Below are 17,504 nucleotides of genomic sequence, written 5' to 3' on the forward strand. Positions count from 1 at the left end.
CACCATTGTCTACTACTCCTTTAAGAAATTATCATGCATAAGGAATTTTGCCTTTATTTCATCACATGAAGGTAGAATATACTAATTATGAAGACGTGCTTTAGGTCATTGTTCTTGTGGAGTAACTAATGATGCTTTGTGTGTTTCTTTTTGTTGTTTTATAAGTGACTAGAGGAGTTAGCCAAGTTAGAGGTAACAGGAAGTAATCAAAGGTGAGCTCAGGTAAATTTTTTCTGTGGTGTTAGCTTTAGTTAAAATGACTCAGAGCTAAGCTTCTGTATGAGACCTGAAGTGAATTTTTTTCTTTGTTCATAACATTAAAAAACACACACAACATATCGACAAAAAACATCAAAAGTTAAAGCCCATAGCTTGTATTCTTTTACTTGGGAGAATACAGAACACCTGTAAGCTTTGCCCAGTCATATTTCATTTCCCAGTTTTCTAATTGTAATGTATAAAAACCTAGTAGGTTAGGCTTAAGAGAATAAAAATGTCTGTCCGTGCTTTGAATAATTCTCCGTAACAGATGGGCTGTTTCAATCCAGAATTCATACGGATATTTTACAAATGGATTATATGTGTAAGGAAAAGCTTACATACATTCCATGGCAAATTAATAAGGATTCCCTGCATGATTCTTACCGACAATTATAATCCTGTAGCCACTTGCCTTTTTTCATTTTCATTTCTGCCCTGCTGCCTGGGAACTTATTTACCTTGAGGCCCTTCCCAACCATTTTAATTTTTGGTTTCCAATTGAAGTTGTAAATTTCATTATTCATCATTAAATTTCTTTGCATTTTACTGTCTTCTGGCACTGGGGATATTAAGATGTGTAAGACATAGTCCCAACTTTTAAGAAACTATGGTCCAGTTGGAGTGGACAGAAAGGTATACAGATGTGGTGTATACAGTACTAGAGATATGCAAAGAATAGTAGAAAGCACGTAGAATTGCTGTTTTATTCATTCTGGAGAAGTAATGAGACTGAGCTAAGTCTTAAAAAGGTGCACAGAAATTAGACAGATGAAAAGGAGGAACCAGATCAACAAACCAAATGGCCACTGTAGAGGTGGAGTCCTTCACCAGCTACCCAGGAGCCGGTTAAGGGCTAATATTTGGTCTAAATAGTCTCTATTTGTTGAGGACTAGCCATAGTTTTCTACTTATCTCCTGTAAATATGAAGAAAATTTTCAGTGAGGTTAGAAATGTGGGGAAATTACTGAGGAACTAAGTGACTTAAGTTCGACCTATTTTTTGCCTAATTAGTACATTGGAAGATCATTTTAACAACTTTAAGCAAAGGGAGTCATCATATCCCATTTAGGCATACTAATTTGTTATTTATATTGCTTTATTTTTAAAAAATATATATTTTTATTGATTTCAGAGAGGAAGGGAGAGGGAGAAAGAAATAGAAACATTAGTGAAAGAGAGAATAATTGATCGCCTGCTTCCTGCACACCCCATACTAGAGTCCGAGTCTACAACCCGGGCATGTGCCCTGACCAGGAATTGAACTGTGACCTCCTGATTCATAGGTTGACAACCAACCACTGAGCCATGCTGCCAAGGCAATATTATACTGCTTTTTTATTTTTATAGGCTTTATGAGAAACCACAGAATAGTTTTTACAAAAAGTAAGAAAAGATAATGTATTCATATTTTTCCCTCCTTTGCTCTATAATATGGTTAGATTTTGTTTATAAAGTGAGTTAGCTGTTGAGGTTTATAATAATTTTTTGTCAGACATAAAGCAATTACAGCAAAGAAATATCTAAATCTCATGTTACTCATCTAAGGCAGATCCTTCTAGTTGAAGTTTGAACCAGCAATAGACAGTGCATAATGGCACTGTCCCCCAAAGACATGGCATTTCCATTTAAAAACTCATAACACAGAAACACAGAACCTACAAACCTCATCAGAATTAGGGTTTAGGAGTAAAAGTAATAATGGTTTACAATTTCAGTAATTCTTTTTTCACTCATTTTAGAATTTGTTTTCATTCTAATATCTTTTTGTATCTTCACAGTTTTTTATTTGGAAGATCATTTCAGTAATGGGTTTTTTTTTCTTTAATGTATCCAGGTTTCTTATTCTATAAAGTGAGGATGTTTCCTACTACCTACCTCATAGTATGTGTTTAAATTAATTAAGTTCGTTTAAATGAGATTTTATAATCATATCATTCCAAAGGTTTTACAGTGAACACTTTCTGTTATTGTTGTTTTCTTATGAGTTGGTTAGTATTTTTTTCTCAAATAAATGTTTTTTGTTGTGGTGGTGGTGGGTTTTTTAATAAACCTACTGTGCAGAGACAAATACTTATTGATGTTTGTCCTATGCACAGAGATGTAAATGTATGATGAACTCTGTATGGCAAGACTTCCGTGCCCTGATAGTTACTTTTTTTAGAAATTAATTTCTGGACATGATTAGAAATGCTGGAGGTGGGCTTTGGTAAGGAAGAAATAAGCCACGGCATCTCCATAGTTACTATGGCCAGTTCTATTATCATTTACTTGTCAAAATGTATTAAAAGTAAAATCTTAAGGCTAGAGGTCTGAAAATGTTGTCTGATAGTGAAAGTTTTTTATTGAAGACTAAGCCACGGAACACACATTGAAGTTTCTAGCTTTTCACCCTTTTGTAATTTTGCTGAGATATTGAGCCCAACATGTGGGACTGGGTCACTGGGCTCTAATGGGAGCTTCACCCTTTCAGTTTCGTATTAACACATTCTGCTCTTCGTTGTTTTTTCTTCCTCATTGAATGTGTATTTTATATTTTAAAAAAGATACAGTGTTATACACAGTGGGAATTCAAAAAGGTTTTCATATGTAGTCCTCAGGAGCAAAGATCAATACTCAAGTTTGACAAAAGCAATTTGTTAGGCTTAGTTTTAACTTGATAATTATATTTTCTCTTTTTGAGTTTATCATTATGCCACCAAATTGTAAACTAAAATGAGTCCAATTCTTTGCCTTGACTGTTTTATTTTCCCTCCATCTCTGTGCTTTGTCTGAACACATGGGTAACATGGACTAATGTTGGTGATCTAGAATCTGTTAGTGAGTTAATCCATTGACATATATCTTCTAAAATCAAGGAAGTAATAAACTGATTATTTTTGTTATTCTCCATTAATGAAGATGAGGTTACTGGACCTGTCAGAAGATGCCTCTGATTTCCCTCAATTATTGTTGTTTACCTAAATCTCAAAAAGTTAAATGAATTAACATGGCTTTTTAGAAATGGAAACAGACACTTGCACAATTAATATTTCCCTTTAGCACTAGAAAACAAAATTCCCGTAACAAGATAATAACACATGCAGGTGATTAAAAGCTAGTCATCTCTTCATTAAAATAAGTCCTATGCAATCTCAGTCTGGCCATGTATAAACTGTGTAATTATCACCTATATTTTAAATTAAACAATTCTGAACTATTCTATTATTCATACTTGACAAATATTAATGGGCTTTATTATACCCAACTGGAATTACTGGTTGTTTTATGAAACCAGATCAAAGCATTTGAACCTGTATTTTCAAAATTGTAGGAGGGGTAGGGGAGTAAATGAAAAAGTTTTAATTTCTAACTTTTACCACATTTTTATTTTATTGTTAGGAGGCTTTTAGTTTATTTAAATGGTCTTAATTTAATTCAGTGTCCTATTTATAATTATAGCTAATTATATGGGATTTTTTTAGATTAAATTTTGGGTTATATCCTCATTATGAAATACAAAGGTTATAAGCAAAAATCAATGAAAATTACATGGCCATGTTTTGAAAATCTTGTATAAAATGTTAATAGTCAAGGCTCTGGGAATATAGGCAGAAATAATTTTTTAAAATATATAAAATTTATGCATTGAAAGAGATACGTAGTATATATTAACTGTGATAATACATGTTCATTAAGACCTGTATGGCTAAGTGAGTATAGCTCCGGAAGAAGTTAATGTAAGTATTTTTAAATGAGTTTGTATTTCTCTGATAAATAGCACTCTCCTTCTGTTTGTGATCATAAGATAAAAGCTCTGTAAGCTTGTATATGTTCATTTTTACTGCTACATCATGTAGTGTGCTCTTAAGATTGAGATCTCATTCCCCAGGAAGCATTTCTGTCTAAGATTAATTGCCCTTTTAAAATCAGCGTTTGATGTATTCCTTTGGCTATATCCTGACTTGGTTTAACCCTCTTTGACCTGACCTCACTGACTATTACCGCGAGGCTGAGTCAAAATCCTTCAACATGATGCATGCACTTCAGATTTCAGCCTGTGGTTTTTCATGTCGATGGATTCAATTAGTTGGCATTTTACTAATGAACATATCAGAGGTTACAGAATCTGTCAGACAGAACAAAATTGTTCAGACCAGTGGTAATCAAAAGGCTCATCTCTTTATTTGTTTAAAACTTTTTCAGAAGTATTCAGTATTATTTAGAAGTTCTACCTTCAGCATCACACATTTCAAAAGAGCAAACCAAGTCATTTTCTGGTGAATTATAAAATGTAAATGTGAAGCCACAAAGCTAAAAACATAGTTACAGTGTATAGTGTTAGATTTCTATTATTCCATGTTCACAAGTGTGAACTAAAAAAGAAAGTTCTTTATTTAAACTGAAATTTTCTGATTAAAATCATTTTCCCATGAAGATATACCAGCCATTTCTTTAGCTTCCTTTAAATTCAGAGATTTCACATATTTAGTATACTTATTAATGGTAAGAATGAAACTTATGCCTCTCTCTAGAATCTCAAGTGACCTATTTTTAAAGACATTTAGGTCATATTCCTTGTTGAAAATTGGCTAAAAAATAAGGGTTAAAATGTAGATTAGGATGGGGAAGGCTATGAGCCATTGCTAATAGAAATCTCCAAAAGACAGATTCATCACATACTGTGAGTTCTCAAATAATATATTTTAAATGTATAACAAAAATTTTGGAAGTTGTACCCCCCCCACACCCTTCCAAGAATGTTTTCATCTTTTAAGAAAATAAGAACCTTACCTAAGACGTATTAAGCAACATAATCATAGTACAATAGGGCTCATTTGACTTGTCATGATGTGCTCTACTGAATATACATGTTGGGAGCACTACTGGCTTAATCCAGAGGGTTTACAACACTTGAGGAATTTTTTAAAATGTCATTCATTCTGTTATTTTCATAATGATTGAGTCTTTAGATTTTTGATGCTGTCACTTTTTGTCTTAACACATTCATAAAATTCATGTGCCATTCTGCAAATTAATATGCAGAGTATATATTAATATGAGGCCAGATTATAGCCTTTTGAATGTTAGCAGTAAAACAATTATTCTCATAACTTTGTGTTCAGGAAGAGAATTACAGTGAGTGTTTACTTGATACTAAACCATGACCTTTCAAAAACTGATCTTCTGTCTTCACTTTAGTAATATATTTGACACTTATTTTTTTAGGGAGTGAGAGGAAGGAAGGAATGGGGAAGAAAGTCACTCAGTTTTTTGAATACCTACTATGTCCAAACCCTGTGCTGAGTCCTTTACTTGGCTATCCCATTTAAACCTCCATGCAACCTTGAAGATTAGAATTCTTTATCCACACTCTAAGATGAGGAAACAGACTCAGAAGGTTAAGTGATTTGCCTACTAATTTGAAACTAGTGTGCTGATTGCAATTCTAAAAGAAATATGTTCCTGTCTAAGCATAAAAGACTCACTGGCCTGGTGGCATAGTTGGTTGGAGCGTCATCCCATGCACCAAAGGGTTGCAGGTTTGATTCCTGGTCAGGGCACATACTAAGTTGTGGGTTTGATCCCAGATCAGGGCACATGCAGTAGACAACTGATTGATGTTTCTCTCTCACATCGATGTTTCTCTCCCTTTCCCTATCCCTTCCTCTTTCTCTAAAAATCAATTTAAAAAAAAAAGACATATCCTCAGGTGAGGATTAAAAAGAACAAAAATGCTTTAAAGTAGATGCTAATTTAGAATTGAATTTGTTTTTATCAGGCTGTTGGTGATAATACAAAATTATGATAAATTTCAATCTTATTTCATAATACTTGGACTTAAAAGTGAGATACATGTAAGAAATGAAATTTTATTCTGCTTGTCTCTTTATTGATATATGATCTCTTTAAGTGAACTGAATTCCATCTCTACCTAAAGAAAATACAAAACTTTGACATTTGTTTCTGTCCTTTTCCTTAAGTCACAAACCCAAAGGATTTATGAATGACTGTTTTTATATTTACAAGATTAATTAAAATAATTAGCTTAAAAATTGCTATGTGGACACCTGGCCTAGTGGCTCAGTTGGTTGGAACATCATCCCATACTCCAAAAAGTTGTGGGTTTGATTCCCTGTCAGTGCACATAGCTCAGCTTCAGGTTCAATCCTGGGTCAGGTGCATATGGGAGGCAATTGATCCATGTTTCTCTCCCTCTTCCTCTTTCTCTGAAAATCAATAAAAACATATCCTCAGGTGAGAATTTTTTTTAATTGCTGTTGACATTTTATAAAATAATGACATGTACTCTTCAAAGTAGTTAAGATTACAAAATGCTAAAAACTGTCCAGAGTTTAGAGCAGTGAAAATTAAGTGCAATGTGTGGTTCCTAGACTAGATCCTAGACTGGAGTGAAAGTAATGGTGAATGTTGATAAAATTTGAAATTATTACATAATACTAGAGGCCCAGTGCATGAAATTCATGCACGGGCGGGGGGGTTGTCCTCAGCCCGGCCTGCGCCCTTTTGCAGTCCAGGACTCCTCAGAGGACATTCCTCTTGCAGTTCAGGACCCCTTGCTCCTTATTGCTCACTGCTCCTTACCGCTTGGCTCACTGCTCCTTAGCGCTGCTGCGGAGACGGGAGAGGCTCCCACCATCGCCACTGTGCTTGCCAGCCATGACCTCAGCTTCTGGCTGAGTTCCTGTGGGAGCACACTGACCATCAGGCGGCAGCTCCTGTGTTGAGCGTCTGCCTCCTGGTGGTCAGTGCACATCATAGTGACGGGTTGTTCTGGTTGTTCTGCTATAATGGTCGCTTAGGCTTTTATTATATAGATTATATTGTGGAGGTTACAAGAAGTACTTTTTCCTCTCACCTAAGTTCTTCTAGTTGGGCTAATAATTCAAACAACATACAGCAGATTAATAGGAGAAAGTCAAAATTTAATGCATGCACAAGGGAAATTCACATAAGCATGAAAATTCCAAAGACAGCGAGGCAGGTTTGGGTATATATCTCATTTTGGACAAAAGAGAAAAGGGGGAACAGTGGTCTTAGATTTTAAAAGTGAAAATGGGCAATTTACAGGTAGCAAGAAAGTGCCAAATACATTCCTGCTAGGCAACTCAGAAAGTAATAGTACACAGAGTGTGAGGGGGGGGGGGGGGGGGGTGTCTCTGGAGGCTTCCAATTTGTCATACTTAAATCCAATCAGGCCAAGGCGGCATGCTGAGATTTCCTTCCCGGAGCAGGTCTTTCCATCTGAATCTCAGGCTGGAAAGGGGAATGTCAGGTGTTCTTTCTGAGTCTTGTTTGTTTGTTTGTTTCTTTCTTTAATTGGTTTTTAAAGAGAGAGTAAGGGAGAGGGAGAGGGAGAGGGAGAGGGAGAGAAACAGTGTGAGAGCAGAGCATCAATGCTTCCTGCACGCCCCTTACCAGGGATTGAGCCTGCAACCGGGCATTCGCCCTGACGGGGAATCAAACCTGTGACCCTTTGGTGCATGGTCTGATGTCCAACTAACTGAGCCACACCAGCCAAGGCCTGAGTCTTGTTTCCTAATAATCAGCTTAAAATCAATATCCCAAAAAGCAATATTAGGATAGGAAAACTTTGGTCCCTTCAATGTCAATGTTAAAATTTTTTTATTTTGATAACAGAAGGTACACATTAAAATACTTAGGGGTAATGGGTTCAGTGCTTCTAATTTACTCTCAAATGATTAAGAAAATAATTACATATACACAGAATGATAAAGCAAATGGGCAAAATGTAAAAAATTGATGAATTTGGGTGAAGAGCAGTTTCTTATACTATTCTTGCAACTTTCCATATGTTTGAAAATATATTGAAATCAAAGTTACCCCCCCAAAAAGTGCACTGTCTGAGAGAATTTTATATAGAACTAGTTCACTTAATTACCATCTCAGTGTTTGCCTACTTTAAAGCATCAAACTAACTTTCAAAAAGAATCTGAGTGGGTGAAGTGTGGAGTAACATTTTTCTCCTGAGTCATCTGCTTTGAAGTGACATATTTCTTATCCCCAAGTATTAAATTCTAGATTCGCATTTTGAAACACAAAGGCATATTTACCAAAAACATGATTTACTTTAGCAATATCATCAAGTGTTTCCTTTCTACTGCTAGGAAAAAAAGAAACCTCTGCTCATTTTTCACCATTCCATTTTGTTCTTTCTGATATTAGCAGAATGTATTGTGGGAGTTGGGAGCGAGCATCCCCAAAATGTGCCACCCTGGCATGCAGTTTATTTCACACTGAAATCAGTTAAAGGCCAACAAAGTTGGGAAGTTTTTTACTTCCCCTTTTGCTTAGATTCCTGCTTTAGGAAGGGAGCCTTGACTTAATCACCTTAAGAATGTGCACCCTGCTAGCACTGGTCAGGAAGACCACGCAAGTTAGGCTAGGTACCCTTGTGTCCCATTGTTTCCCAGTTGCCCAGCAGGAATTTGCTACCACATGCTTCCTCAGCTACCTGTAAATCACCCATTCTGAAATCTAGTACCCCATCTCCCCTTTTCTCTTTTACCCCAAAGTGTCATATATACCCAATGTTGTCTCACTATCTTCGGAGTTTTCATGCTTATATGAATTCCCCATATTAAAATTTTCATTTTCTCCTATTAATCTGCTGTATGTTGTTTGTATTACAACTAAAGGGCTAAGGAGACCTTTCCCTCTGTCCCAACAGTACAGTCATGCTTTGCTGTTATTTATGGTAGCATGAATTTAGGTGATAGCATATATGCTTACTTCTTGGCTTATCTGGAAACATTTTGACTTTTTGTTGTTGTAATAACCAACAGTGTGTATAGGTAGGGCTCTTCTATATAGTCCTGCTAGCCATCAAAAGCTAGTCTCAAAAAATTTATTGTGACAGTGTATTTTACCAGCAGCAAGTTATCCAAGCCCTGAAAACCTTTATTGACTAGTTATTAAGGTGCCAGGCACTGTAGGGGGCATACAGTGATGAATAAGAGAGAATCTGTAACTACTATTACCAAAATAATATATTTAACATTTTAAACTGTTGTGTTGAAGGATATAACTAGATCCACTTCCTTCGTTGTCTAAATTTAGTCAGTGACACTTTTTTAAGTTGCAGATTAAAAGTGGCCTAAAATTAAAGCATAGAATCAGTGCTGCCTATTCAGGGTTGTGATAATGTGATTTATTGGGTTTGTTATACAGTGTTTGAATCGTGTTTATGTTCTCCAGCTTCTGTTGTACAACTTAAACTCCAAGTATCCTTTTGGGTAACGGGGCTAGTCTTTTGCCTTTCAAACGCACACTGTGTTTGCTCCCGCATTTAAATACTTTAGGCAGAGTATTTTGGATACTGAGTTGTAATTTGTTTCTTCTACTCGGTTTCAGAATATCCAAAAGTGACTCTGGTTTAAGGAAAAACTTTACAGATAAGGAACTTTTACTCTTATACCACTGCTCTTTCATTTTTTGACTCAGTGCTAAGTAGGAGGAAGATTCTGAGAATATTAAAATATTTCAAAGAAATATATAATAAGAATATAAAGAGAACTACACCGGAAATGTTTTCAAATATTCTAAGAAAGATTTAATACAGTAAAGTTTGGCAATCTAGAATTTACGAAGTATGAATCATTCCAGATAGCGGAGGGTGTATCCATTTGAATACCAACATTTTCAATCTTCTCAAAGGACTAATAACCTGCTTTCTATAGTATTCTGTATATAGCTTTATCTTTTATTTACAGATGATACTCATCATTACCAATCATTGTATTAACATTGTAATCACAACTGTGTAAAAAGCTTGTATAGATGCAACAAAGATTGGCAGACGAAACATGAAAGCATTTTTTAGGTTAGTAGTATCATGAGGTGATGTCTTTTTTCCAAAATTCTTTTAAACTATGACAGTGATTTGGGAGTTTGTTTGGAATTTTTATTTGGCTGTTTGGGGGATTGATAGTGTGTTAAGTTTTTATTTTGGGCATTCTTTTATCAATTCTCTGTAGTGTTTTTGTACCCTCTCTTATTGTCAATCTGTTGACTGTCACCTCCCAGGACTTGTGCTGCCTCTAACAGGAAGTTTAAATATTTCTTTAAAAGGGTCTCTTGTTTCAGGTGCCAGCCAAGCCATTTCCACCATACATCATTAGCCTGTTTTGCCTTGACATTAGAGCACTAGAGATGCAAAAGTCATTTTGAACAGAGCAAAATGGGGGGAAAGTAGGGTATTTCCCTCTCATGTGGTTCCATTAATTCCCTGTTTCCTTGTTGTCTTCTGTCTCCAGGAAACTGAGAGGTTTAGATATTTTATTTTGAAGTGACAAATCAAGAATTGTACCAAAAGAGTGACACGATTTCTTTCTTTTCCTTTTTTTTCCCCCAAAAGAGGAGTTTGGTTTTGCTTTCTTCGTTTTCCTAGGTGCTTTTGTTTACTTTAAAGATTGTCAGAACATCATCCCAAAATCATAAAAGAAGTAAAACTAACCTTAAATTTAATTTGTAATAAAATTTGAATTTAAAAGAAAAGTGTGAATGACAGTACCCTTTTAATTAGCGAATGGGTGTTAACAAAAGTCAATCAGGTTTCATGACTAAAACAGAAGTTCCTGAGTCAGACTCTCAGTTCCTTCTCATTAAAACTTTAACTCTTATCCTAATAATGTCTCTAAAACTTTCTGATATCTATTTGAACAACTTTATTGAAAATTAACCTACAGCTCCCATCTGTTTTATTAAACAACTTCCTAAACACAAATCTTATTCTTGATGATTTCTACTCACATATCTATTTGTTTTAAATATGTATGACCTACTTCATGTACCCGCCATTTTTAATTGTCGCATAGTACAGTTTTTAATGTATAGCTAAAATAAATTCTGGTCAGTGGGTACAATGGGCTGTTTTCTCCACTATAGTTTCACTAACGTCAATCTTAGGTAAGCACAGTAATTAAGAAAGAATGAATACTTTCACATATAGCAACCGAATTTTTATCAGAATTCATTGTAACCCTCAGGTTTCTGTTTTGGGTGATATATATTGCAACATCTGAACTTTCTCCATGTCCACATTTCCTGCTTAGAAGACAGACCAGGTTTAATCTGTTGAAGCTGTAAAAATCCATCTAATTCACTAAGGACTCTTAAAAGACAGATATTTTTTTTCTTCAACTGTTTTAAGTCATGTTGATTATTATTGGATTTCTTTCTTGTAATAGATGGGGAAAGAAAGAATCAAGTGATGATTCATGGAATTGAGCCAATGTTGGAAACACCTCTACAGTGGCTGAGTGAACATCTGAGCTACCCGGATAATTTTCTCCATATTAGTATCATCCCACAACCCACAGATTGAAGGATCAGCTATGACAGGATTTACCAGAGCATGTTACCCTTCTGCTTCAGTCAGGTTTGGTGGAGGCAACCTGACCAGAAACCCTGCTGCAAGCCAAACAGGAAAAAGATTCCATGTCTGATAAGGGCACTGGGGCTGGTCTTGCTTTGCATCACCACTGCTTTCCTCCACTGCCGTCATTAAACCTCAGCTGCGACAGGAAAGACTTTACAGGATCACTGCAAGTCTTCTGTTTTCTTGTAAAATATAATGAAGCCGAAACCTTTGGCCTAAGAAGAAAATGGAAATATGTGCCACTCAATTTGTATTTCTGATTAACAAATAAACAGGGGTATTTCCTAAGGTGACCATGGTTGAACTTTAGCTCAAGGGAGTGGAAACATTGGTTTAATTTTCAAGAGAATTAGACTTAAGAAAGTAAAAGAGAAATTCTGTTATCAATAACTTGCAGCAGTTTTTTGTAAAAGATCAAATTACAGTAAACCCATCTTTCCTTAATGAAAATTTCCTGTTTACAGTCCCGTCTATTGGTATGCAAACAATCTTGTAACTTTGATAATGAACAGTGAGAGATTTTTAAATAAAGCTTCGAAATATGTTTTGTCATTTAATAACATACAATTTTGTCACTTTTCCAGTACTTTCTGACTCACATACTAGGTCACTGTTTTCACTCTTACACATTATCATTCAGACTGGCCATCACAGGCATGGAATGAATGTAGGGCATAGGATAACCTGTCTCAGGAGCTGTCATAGGTGTTCTAGCCACTGATTTTTAAATCTGTGTCCTTCAGGCACTAAAGATATAAATAATGTTATCATTTATCTCTGCTGTTTTACCATTATAAACCTTTCAGATCCTAGTATACTAAGCATCTGTATAGGATAATTTTGCATTTTTGGGAAAACCATTCCTTTCTAAGTTAGTGTTTTTCATTGGCTTCATGTCTAATATTTCACTCTGGTCCCTGGTAGCCAGTCTTTGAAGTCTAAAGATTACTGATCTCCTGAATGCAGTACCTTTTTCTTAACGTTACCAAAAATATCCAGAGGTTACTGGATTCTTATTCGATATAAGGGAAATTTTGCTGCACTTGATTACCACGCTGCTGAAATTCTACCAGCCAGAAGTATTTGTGCATTACACTTTGTCTCTTGTAAGCTGTCCATATTGAATGTTGGCTCATTTGGTTATGCTAAAAGACCTAGTATCACATGATAATGGTTTTAGATTGCACAATAAAAATGAATGTTTTTCTTATAAAAGCTACATATATTGAAGTGAGATCTCACTGGTGCTCACTGCTTCTTTTTCCCTTCTGTGATTTTCACTGATTGATAGCAGACTTATTCACAAAATGAGATAAACTCAGTCAAAGATCAAATATTCTGGAATAGAAGAGATAAGGCTCAAATAGAAAAACGAGGTACCAATGTGATCAGAGAAGAATTGAAGCAAGTAGCGAATAACTAGCTAACGTCCATAAGATGAAAAGTGCCATTTAATACAGGCGGAAAAAATAGCAATATTTGAGTTACTTAAGGATAAAAAAAACCCACTGACTTGTATTTTTTTGCAAGAGGTTGATCTGAATATGATTGTTCACATTAAAAGTGTTTATTCGTCTGTTCAGTTTGGGGGTTTTCCCCCTTGATGTTTTGACAGACTAAAGTGAGCATCAGTGGGCAAAAGGATCAAAATGCCAGGGAGTGCTGAGCTGTGAAGAAGCAAGTGCGGTAAGACATACTTTTCCACAGACAAGACCCGGGCAAGTCTCTGCTGTGGGCTCATGTGAGCTACTAATGCTCTTGACTTCCAGATTGGGAAGCAAATTTTATCAAGCCATCGCCCATTTTCACTTACTCGTTCTAATGAGTTACACCAGCATCATAACTGTATTACTGTAGTCCTAGGTAAGTCAAGCCTCCAATACCAAGAGAGAATAGAAACACAAGTTAGTGCTGGCTTAAATATCTATTTTTGTTTCTTTTTCTTTGGATATTTAAATCTTATGGTTTATTAAAAAATTAAACAAAATTTCTGTCTTTATTTCTAGAAGTTAGAGATGAAATTTATATAAAGCAAGTTACCTATTAGGGAACTCATTGAAATTTCATTAGTCTTATACCAGTCATAAAAGTTCCTCTAAGAAATAAAAGCTATGAGGGATAAAGGAGGATGTAGGAAAGAAAATTAGAGAAGGCCACAAATCTATATGCTTGTTTAACTCATCCTTGGTAGTGAACCCCTAAGAAAATGAAAATGTGTTTTAAAATTATTGCCATTGTTGCCCTAGCTGTTTTGGCTCAGTGGATAGAGCATCGGCCTGCGGACCAAAGGGTCCCAGGTTCCATTCCGGTCAAGGGCACATGCCTGGGGTTGTGGGCTTGACCCCCAGTAGGGGGCGTACAGGAGGCAGCCAATCAATGATTCTCTCATTGTTGATGTTTCTATCTCTTTCTTCCTCTCTCTTCCTTTCTGAAATCAATAAAAATATATTTTAAAAAATTATTGCCATTGTTAACCAGGAAAGAAAGAAGTTCAGCCTAAAGTAAATAATTATATGTCTTTCATAATGTTTTGCATTTGGATGATCTTAGTTCTAGCCATGGATAGAGTTGAATTAAGCATCTTATGTATCTAGAGACCTAAAGTAGCCTGATCGTAATTGAATAAAATTGACCTACCAGTCTTTACAGCATGCTGACATAATGACATAGTCCAGCCAGTCTGAAGTGAACCTGTGAATCAACCAGTCCTGTTAGGTTTATTCCTCCTCCTCTCGCCCCCACCCCTTTCACTGGAAACTAGATAGAAATTGAGAAGACATACAAGATTTAATATTGAGTGACAGTAACTTATAATGGTTATTTTTCTGGAGTATGTTTATGTTTTTATAGGTTATATGAGGTAACCTTTTCTTTGCATGTTCAGAAAAATTGAAAGGATTATGTGGGTCATGCTAAATGATGAGTCTCACTCATTTATCATATTATTGATATTTAGGTCTGAGGTAAGTTGGTTTTCTGTCAGATGTGCCAACATAGTTGAAGTAGAAGTGTAGAATCTTGGGGTATGGCAGAGAAAAAAGTGTAACATTTATAGTGTGGGGGTTTAAAAAAAGAATGCTTTCCCCTCTGTTGGTGGTGGCAGAAATGGTACCAGGTGTTAGACTGGTGGAGGCAAACCAGACATCAGTTCCGCAACCTCAGTACTTGAGTTCTGGCTAAGAAACAAATCAGAGTCAAGACTCAAACCATAAGAGAAAGTTTATTTAGAAAGTCACACAGGTAAAAGAACTGATCTGCAGAAGACACGGGCTTAGGAAACAAGTTACAGAGGCAAAGAAGGGGTCTTTGGAGCTTGGCAGAAAGAGGTAGTGTACCTGGGGGAATAGGAGGGGGACTGGAAAGGCATGGGCATGCTCCTGAGAGAGAGAGCCCATGGGTTCTCCATCCTAAGGGCCTTTAAGGGTGGGGATTTTAGGGGAAGTCCCAGGGGAGAATCTCAATGGAATATTCATCAGCTTTCCAGGTGTATCCTTTCAGAGTCATGGTCTCCACTGATTGGTCAAGGCCAGGGCAGGGTTCATTAGTCAGTGCAGAGTCAATGAAGCTGGTCCTGATGTCAGCCATGGCATCACTTGTTGCTTTTCTGGGCCTGGAGCTGAAACACAACCAAGACCTAGATGTTATCCCTAGGGGTTAATGCTTAAGGGAGTGTGTGCAAGGACCCACATGGGAGTCAACATGAAGCCATTCTTTGGCCCCTTGTTCCTCCTCCAAGGGGTCTACTCCATGACTAGCAACATGCCAGAGGAGGGTCTGAATCACATGACTGACGATATAACAGATCAGAGGTCTAAAACTGCATGACCTATGGTATACTAGGGAAGGAGAGGTTACCCCGGGGGGTGAGGTCCTTGTTCCCAGTTTTGCCCATTGCTAGGCACCCAGGGCTTTCTGCCCTGGTGACCTTCTGTACCTGGTCCATCATCCTTGCTCTGCTCATGTCTGTCTGCCTACTACACTCCTACCTAAATTTTTCTATCTGGGCTCATCAAATTAACAGATTAACAGGAGAAAATCAAAATTTTAATACATGTGCATAGGGAATTTACATAAGCATGAAAATTCCAAAAAGAGTGAGGTATATATGTCATGGACAAAGAAAAAAGGGTGGGGTAGGGGCCTGAGATTTTAAAGGAAGAAGGTAACTTTATAGGTAGTTGAGGAAGAGGGCAATATGTTTGGCAGGCAAGTTTTGCTTGGCAGCCTAGAAACAAGGAGACATAGTAGGGCATCCAGTAAACACGGCCTTGCTTGGATCCTTCCTACCTAATGCAAAGGTTCCCTTCCTGAAGCAGGTTTTTCTGTCTGAATCTCTTAGGCAGGGAAGGGGTGAAGGTCAAAGGTTATTTCTGAGGCTTGTTTCTTAGTAACCAGCTTAAAATCAATATCCCAAAAGGCAGTTTTAGAGTGGCATAACTTTGGTCTGCTTCAATCGTCAATCCCATTCATAGTTACTAGGATGGAATCAGTCAAAATATTTAAGTATTTTTAGTTCTATCATCCTCTTGCGTGTTTTCTAAATGTAATTATCTCCTGGTCTGAAAATATTAAAAATTACCCATAGGGCTTTTGGGAAGAAGAGAAGAAATACCTCTTTTCGGATGATTTGAGATAGACACTTTGTAATTATAAATATAACTATTTGACAAAAGAATCCTTTAAATTCTCTCAAACAGGAGTTACAAATTTGATTCTTCACATTTATTAACCAATGTCATACTCTAGTAGGCATAACAGGATGGGGCAAAGTTGGTTTACAGTTGTGAGTACACAGAAGAGTTTATTCTTGTATTATTTATTAATTGTTGTATTATTTTCTATACAAACAACTATACACCTACTTTTTATAGTACCCCTACATTGATAAAGGACTCAATTTTTAGGTCATTTAGGACTTTCATCAAATATTTGGGACATTAAATACTTAAACAATTTTTGTTGATTGATAATGTGCTGGAATGACCAGCATGAAGTAAAGACAAATCTGAAGGTTTAGAATGTCCAGCATACTTTCACATACCAGTTGATTTCTTCTGAAAGTGATGAATTTGGCTTTCCCTCTAGCTTACCCCCACCCCCAATCCCCTCATCGCAAGGATAAATAAAACACAACCAGGCTTTTTCCTCTTTGTTTTCGCCGGTTCTTTGTGGTGTGTCTAGCACATAGTTCGTGCTTTGCAAATGTTCATAAAAGGAAGAAAAAATAAACTCAAGAGTATTTAATGACACATTAAGATCATTGTATTTTCCTGTTAAAAATACAATCTATAAAAATAAGAACCTTGTCATTTAGAAATCAATATACCAAGTGCAGTTGGTTCGGGTTTGCATTACTGATGAAGACTTGCTTACTCAAATCTGCTACTTTCAGTAGGAACCACTGTGGATCAGATCCTTGCGTCAGTCCACATTCATTTTAGTTGCAGCATAGACCACAGTACATATCTTATGTTTCAACATCATTCTAATTTAAGCAACCCCCCAAAATTGGGGCTATTCTCATCAAGCATCTGGAGGTATTTATTAATTCTGACCTTTTCACAAATGAGTGGTGTCTTGCTTTTGCCTCTAGACTTTGCTTCTGAAAATATAATGCATTTTTTAGCAAGGGAAATATGTTAGACCTGTGACAAGATTAATAACTAAGGTAGACTATTAGAACTATGCTGATGAAAGCCTGAAGAGAAATATTTGAGCTTCAATCTTTTATATTGAGTGGAAGAGGTATGTTTTGCATTATTACTTATAAAATACCAATGACCTTTTCCTTTATATCATTTACTGTGTTTATAATAAATATTTGGGTGGTATTTATTTCACACA

The 17,504-nt window shown here is 36.2% G+C and overlaps 1 protein-coding gene across 3 annotated transcripts in view; it reads left to right on the plus strand.

Moving 5' to 3' along the window:
* Window positions 1-17,504, plus strand: part of ATG5 (autophagy related 5) — a 161,269-nt gene that overhangs the window by 108,830 nt on the left and 34,935 nt on the right. The window contains exon 8 of one of the 3 annotated variants that reach the window (XM_070418002.1): window positions 11,470-11,556. The exons of 1 other annotated variant lie outside the window; for it this stretch is intronic. Coding sequence is in view for 1 of the 2 variants with exons in the window: in XM_070418000.1 (XP_070274101.1) it covers window positions 11,470-11,606 (137 nt within the window). In the remaining variant the exon portion in view is untranslated. Of the gene's footprint in view, window positions 1-11,469; window positions 16,910-17,504 lie in introns of those variants that run through there. One more of the 3 variants, XM_070418000.1, reaches the window with a different exon arrangement.

Source organism: Myotis yumanensis, unplaced genomic scaffold, assembly GCF_028538775.1.
Source record: "Myotis yumanensis isolate MYYU_CA2020_CCGP unplaced genomic scaffold, mMyoYum1.0.hap1 SCAF_6, whole genome shotgun sequence".
Taxonomy (NCBI): Eukaryota; Metazoa; Chordata; class Mammalia; order Chiroptera; family Vespertilionidae; genus Myotis; species Myotis yumanensis.